The sequence below is a fragment of the Prionailurus viverrinus genome, chromosome B4 (genome assembly GCF_022837055.1).
Source record: "Prionailurus viverrinus isolate Anna chromosome B4, UM_Priviv_1.0, whole genome shotgun sequence".
NCBI lineage: Eukaryota > Metazoa > Chordata > Mammalia > Carnivora > Felidae > Prionailurus > Prionailurus viverrinus.
Window position 1 is genome coordinate 75,999,751 of NC_062567.1, and position 6,278 is coordinate 76,006,028.

Sequence of the window (6,278 nt, forward strand, 5' to 3'; positions counted from 1 at the left end):
TCGGCAAGCATTTACATGGAATCTAATCTGGCAAGGAATCCTGCGCATCAGGATGCGAGACTGAGGTTTGATGAAGCAGTCTAAAGGATGGGAGTAAGTACTGGGCATTGGGAGTATTCTTCACATGATAAGGTATTTGTCTGATGAAAACACTCAGGACCCAAAGGTAATGAAGCAAGTCACTACTCCACCATGAATTATATTATAAATCTGCTTTATTGCATTGGAAGAGAGCAAGGTGAAAAACACATGACAGGGACACAAACTCTGTTTATCATAGAACTGATCACTTATGCTTTCACAAGCACTGTGAGGGAAGGCCTCACTACTTGAGAGATGGGGAATTCAAGGGCCCATGGAAGCAAGAAGAAGTTGCTGTGTCCTGGAGTAGGACCCAGGCAGTGACCTTTGGATGGTGAGCAGTGGAAGCTCAGGTGGAGCAGGTATAGGCAGTGATGAGAAATGAAAGCACTCAGCAGTTTCTGCTCAGAGTCAGAGAGTAAGAAACCAGAGATGGGAGAGGACAAGCAGCCTGAGAGAGGGCAATCCTTTGCAGATGGGACAACGTGGGGCCAAGAGCTGATGGCAGGACTTAGTGCTTGTAGCTCTTCCTAGTGGAGGATGAGGTGGTGGTGTATTTGATGGTGGAACTGCTGCCCCCAGAGGAGCTGAAGCCACCTCCAATGCCTCTGCCGCTGCTGGAACTGAAGCCAGCTCCCAAGCTGTGGCCGCTGCCATAGGAGTAGCCGCTGCCTCCGCCCAGGCCTGAGCCACTGCCCACACCGCTGGCACTGCCATAGCCGCCAGCGCTGCCATAGCCTCCGGAGATGGTGGACTGCACCACAGCTGTGAAGGGGAGGGAGACAAGGACACATAGGACACAGTGAGCTCATTCTGCCAGTCTGAGTCTCGTCAGAAGGGCTAAGGGCAAGGGAGAGGGGCAAGCAAAGTACTTACAGATGTTGACTTGTCCAACACCTTCCCCACTCAGCCTAGGAAGGGAGAAAACACAGGGACCGTGAGACCTCAGACAGCCACCACTGGACCAGAGTGGGAAGCCTCGATGTGAGGATAACCCATGAGCAAACTGCCTTTTAAGATTCTCTGAGAGTCATGATTGTGGCCATAACTAGAATGCCTTCAACTTGTGCTCATGGCCAGACATCATGGACATGTATTCAGAGGTTTGAGGAGCTTGTGTGAGTTACTCACCTGCACTCCTCGCCCTCCAGCAGCTTCCTGTAGGTGGCAATCTCCACGTCCAGGGCTAGCTTGACATTCATCAGCTCCTGGTACTCCTTTAACAGCCGGGCCATGTCCTGCTTGGCCTTCTGCAGAGCATCCTCCAGATCAGCCAGCTTGTTCTTGGCATCCTTGAGGGCCATCTCCCCACGCTGTTCAGCATCAGCAATAGCGGACTGCAGGTTGGCACACTAAAGCAAGAAGATAGGCAGAAGGAACTCGTAATGTAGTTCTCCAGGAGAGTAGCCATACTTCTTTCTAGTGAGGAACAGTTCCAGAGCCCAGATACGATGGTAAGGGACTTCTACCACATTTTTTCCCAGTCTTTGTCTGTTCTTCACAACTTATCTAATCTGGGAGCCACATGAGAACATATATGCCTTTTTTATTTTATTTTATTTTATTTTATTTCATTTTTTTCAACGTTTATTTATTTTTTGGGACAGAGAGAGACAGAGCATGAACGGGGGAGGGGTAGAGAGAGAGGGAGATACAGAATCGGACACAGGCTCCAGGCTCTGAGCCATCAGCCCAGAGCCTGACGCGGGGCTCGAACTCACGGACTGCGAGATTGTGACCTGGCTGAAGTCGGACGCTTAACCGGCTGCACCACCCAGGCGCCCCTATATGCCTTTTTTAAATCACCTCCTCTGAGGGCTGGGTGGGAGACCCTATACTGGACCAAAAATCAGCATAGTTGGAAGAAATGGACCCACTCAGTTTGTTTTGAATGCTGTCTCCAAAGCCAGACCAGAACCTTTTCTCATGATTCATGTGGATGCCCCCTCATTTATACAAAATTACCAACATCTTCACTTAAGGCTATGAGTTTCACTTCTGGCCCTTGAGATCTTGTCCTCCTCACTCCTAAGGTCTTCTAACATGCTTGGGCAACACCGATCTTCATCCTGGGTCACTGCTCAACTTCTGTTTCAATTCGATGTTGAGCAGATTTAGAACAATCTTGCCCCCCCCCGACTTTGGACCTCCCCTTTTCTTTCCCCACTTGTTTCTTGTATTCCTAAACCAAGCATTCTCCTTAAGTAATCTCTTTCAAAAGTCCCTGGATGATCTTTCTACACTCTGACTAATTGGGATTGCTCTTGTCATGTGGTTGTGTCATTCTGTAGGGTTAGCACTCATCTGTCCTCATATGTGGGAACTCACTGAGGGTGGGAGCCACATGCACCCCTCTCTTTGCTCTTCCCCCAATTCCCAGCATTTCCCAAATGGTGGCTGATGGCTGCCTGGTGGTTGAGTGAGGAAGTGATGCTTGTCTTCTCCAGAAGCCCCCACCGTACCTGCTTCTTGACATGGTCGATCTCGGATCTCAGCCTCTGGATCATGCGGTTGATCTCAGCAATCTCCTGCTTGGTGTTGCGCAGATCATCCCCGTGTCTACCTGCGGTGACCTGCAGCTCTTCATACTGGAGTCCAGAGGGAGAGAAGGTGGTGCATGTGAGTTTTCACATGCTAATGGTGACCTGACTTCTCAATCTGGCATTGAACACACCCAGAGCTAGTGACTGCTCACCAAGGCATTTTAGAGAAAGTTGACGGGGCAAGCTCACTGAATACTGTACACTGATCACAGACCCTCTTTTTAATGGAGTGCTGGCTGCCTAGTTCAGTTGGGGGCCAGCAATGTTCTGTATTATGTTTCCAAGGGAGCCGACTCAGGGTGAAGACAAAAGCAAGGATCACTAGATCCCTATCTATGTAGCTAGCCTCCTGCAGCGGGGTTCTTTGACTTACTCAAAAAGCACATAAATTCTGTGAATGCCTGCTCTGTGAGTGCAGGGTTCACACCTGTGAGAAATCATCAGCTTCCTTGAGGTGATTTTCCCAGTGAAGGGGTAGGCTTGCTGGTGTCTAGGAAGAGGACACAGGCAATCCTGGGCACCTGTCAACTCAAGGCTCACCTTGCTCTGGTACCAGGACTCAGCCTCAGCCCGGCTCTTCTGAGCGATCTCCTCATATTGGGCTTTGACTTCAGCGATGATGCTGTCCAGGTCCAGGTTACGGTTGTTGTCCATGGACAGGACCACGGAAGTGTCTGAGATGTGGGTTTGCATCTGAGCCAGTTCCTGCAGAGCATAAGATCATCAGATCATCTTTCCCTTGGCCTTATAGACGTACCCCACCCCAAGATCCTCCACCCTTGGCAGAGCCCCATCACAACAAAAAAAGAGGACTGGGGATGCTTACTGCTTCATACAAGGCTCTGGTGAAGTTGATCTCATCCATGAGAGCATCTACCTTGGCTTGCAATTCAACCTTATTCATGTAGGCAGCATCCACATCCTGGGGAACAAGCCAACACCTTGGAGTCAGCTGAGCCTTCCTTCCCAGTCTGAACACCTTTTAGTCTCCCCATCTACTCCCCTCTTGGATGTGTGCAGGGCCCAAGAGTCCTTTCTTTCTAGAAAGGAACATGAACCCCTGATCTTCAGCAGCTCACCTTCTTTAGAGTCACAAATTCATTCTCTGCTGCTGTGCGCTTGTTGATTTCATCTTCGTATCTAGACACAGAAGAGGGTAAGACATAATTGAGCCAGGGGCAAGGATGATACAGAAAGTGTCCTGGAATCCCAACTTTCCATAAGAGAGATATACCCAAAAAGAGCTTCCTGCCAGTGAGCCACAAAAATGAGTTTTGGGGGTCCCTAAATTGTTTTTATCTTTTTCTCTCCCCATCCACCTCTATGGCCTTTTTGCTATTTGGGGGTTGTTTTCGGCAACAATTGTGAGTTTCATTTCCATGAACATGTTTTGCTATGGAATCAGGCCCACATCTTGACCTAGTCACCCAATAGTCTTGATGTGTGCACGTCAGGGAATGGAGCCCTTTCTGTCCTTGTGCTCACTTGTTCTTGAAGTCCTCCACCATGTCCTGCATGCCCCTGAGCTCTGTGTCCAGGCGGCCCCTCTCCCCCAGGATGCTGTCTAGCTGTCTCCTGAGGTTGTTGATGTACTGCTCAAACAAGGGCTCCAGGTTCTGCCTCACGGTCTTGGTGCCCTGCTCCTGGAGCAGAGTCCACTTGGTGTCCAGGACCTTGTTCTGTTGTTCCAGGAATCGCACCTGGAAGAAGACAAGATTGTTATTTGCCACAGAAAGCCAGGGAGAAAGAGATGTAACCTGACAGGTGCCCAGGCACTTTGGGTAGTCGCCCAGGTTGGGCTATTACAGACCATGTACAGAGGGTCAGGCTGACAGTGTTGCACCCCCAACCCTATTTCGTTCCAACCTCACTGGTCTTAGTGTGAAATTCTTCCATGGACCTGTGACATCTTCTCACCAACTAAGCTATTCGGCCTATCAGTGTCTTTCAACATTTCTTCTCTTTTTATTGAAAAGCACAACCACACATCTAGTTAAAAATATTTCTGGGGTGCCTGGGTGGCTCATTCAGTTAAGCTTCTGATTTTTGATTTTGGCTCAGGTCATCATCTCACTGTTGTGAGATCTAGCCCCTGTCAGGCTCTGTGCTGTCTCTCTACCTGTAACCCTCTCCTGTTCTCTCTTCCAGTTTCTCTCTCTCTCTCTCTCTCTCTCAAAATACTTAAATAGACATTTAAAAACATAGTATTTCTCTGTTACAAAGTGGAAAGTTATATTTAAATTGTACCTCAGGTAAAGGACTGTTAAATGTGCAGAAACTAGTGATTTAATCCAGTTCAGTTAATTACTGGATTCCATTAACTTCTGCTTTAGTGCATGATTGCCCTGTATAACAAATGCCCTAATGGTCATGCACATTTTGCATTTCTATATTTATGTAAATGTTTGTGAGACTTTTTTTCTAATTCAGCCAGAAATCTTTTTCTTAATTTTATCTTTATGTAAATATTTCTGACCCTTTTTTTAATTCATTCAGAAATCTTTTTCTATTCTTTCACCATTTTCCTCATGTCCAGAACCCTAGAACAGTTTTCCACTGGAATTATTATTTAATCTCTTAGAATATTCAGCAGGTAAAGCTGACCGATTCTATTCTCTCATTGCCTTATTTTGCTTCATGGATAACACAAGTTGAGTATTGTTCCCTGGCTGGGTTGAAAGACATTTAAGAGACCCAGTGGTTTCAAGTGATTTCCATCACCTTCTGCGTGTTGTCAACATGGAGGCCATCTGACATCCCAGGGGAGAGCTCCTCTGAGTCCCCTTCTCCCTCCCTCCTGAATCTCACCCCAGTAGGACATTCATTGATTGTCTAGTCTGGGGAGCCTGACATCCCAGTGGAGGCAGGTCTTCCTGGCTCACCTTGTCGATGAAGGAGGCGAACTTGTTGTTGAGGGTCTTGATCTGCTCCCGCTCCTCAGTCCTCACCCGCTGGATGGTGGGGTCGATTTGCAGGTTCAGAGGAGTGAGGAGGTTCTGGTTGATGGTGACCTCTTGGATGCCTCCAGGGGGGCACACAGGGAAGCCAGAGCCCCCATAGCCACCAGCAAAACCAGCTCCACCACCAAGCCCAAAGCCACCACCAGCTGCGGCACCAAAACCAAATCCACTGGCAGCTCCACCTCCATAGCCAAAGCCACCTCCAACTCGGCCACCATATCCGCCACTGATGGCACAGCTGCCCCCTCCGATGGAGATCCTCTTGGAGCCGCCCAGGCTATAGAGGCTCCTGCTCCCAAAGCCAGCTCCTCCACACACTCCACCGAGGCCACCAGTGCCCCTGGAGCGGGACACAGAGACACTGCTGAAGCCAGAGCGGCAGACCCCTGGGACTCTGGCTGAGCTGGTGCTGAAGCCACGGTGGCTGACGCTTTGGCTCCTCATGGTGGATTTGCTAGACATGATTCCTGAAGAGGGGAAGGCTGAAGAAAGCGTGAGAGGCTGGAGGGTAGAGCTGAGAGGAGCAGATCTGTGAGATGAGCCTCCCGGCAGCAGTTTATATATGGTGAAAATGGGCTGGGCTCCATCCTGGAAGGTGAGCTTGCAGATTGGGAAGGGTTGGGCTTTACAAACAGTGATGTCACATCTGGATTATTAGAAAAGTTATGAAATAATGAAGATTGCATTTTTGGCT

At 48.9% G+C, this 6,278-nt stretch overlaps 1 protein-coding gene across 1 annotated transcript; it reads right to left on the reverse strand.

Moving 5' to 3' along the window:
- Positions 1–592: 592 nt before the first annotated feature.
- On the reverse strand, positions 593–6,046 carry LOC125170036 (keratin, type II cytoskeletal 6A-like). The gene is made up of 9 exons (XM_047866118.1): positions 5,507–6,046; positions 4,110–4,324; positions 3,704–3,764; positions 3,451–3,546; positions 3,165–3,329; positions 2,544–2,669; positions 1,213–1,433; positions 958–992; positions 593–846 (listed from the first exon to the last, which is right to left on the reverse strand). Exons 1-9 carry the CDS (start codon positions 6,044–6,046, stop codon positions 593–595), a joined length of 1,713 nt encoding a protein of 570 aa, XP_047722074.1.
- Positions 6,047–6,278: the final 232 nt, after the last annotated feature.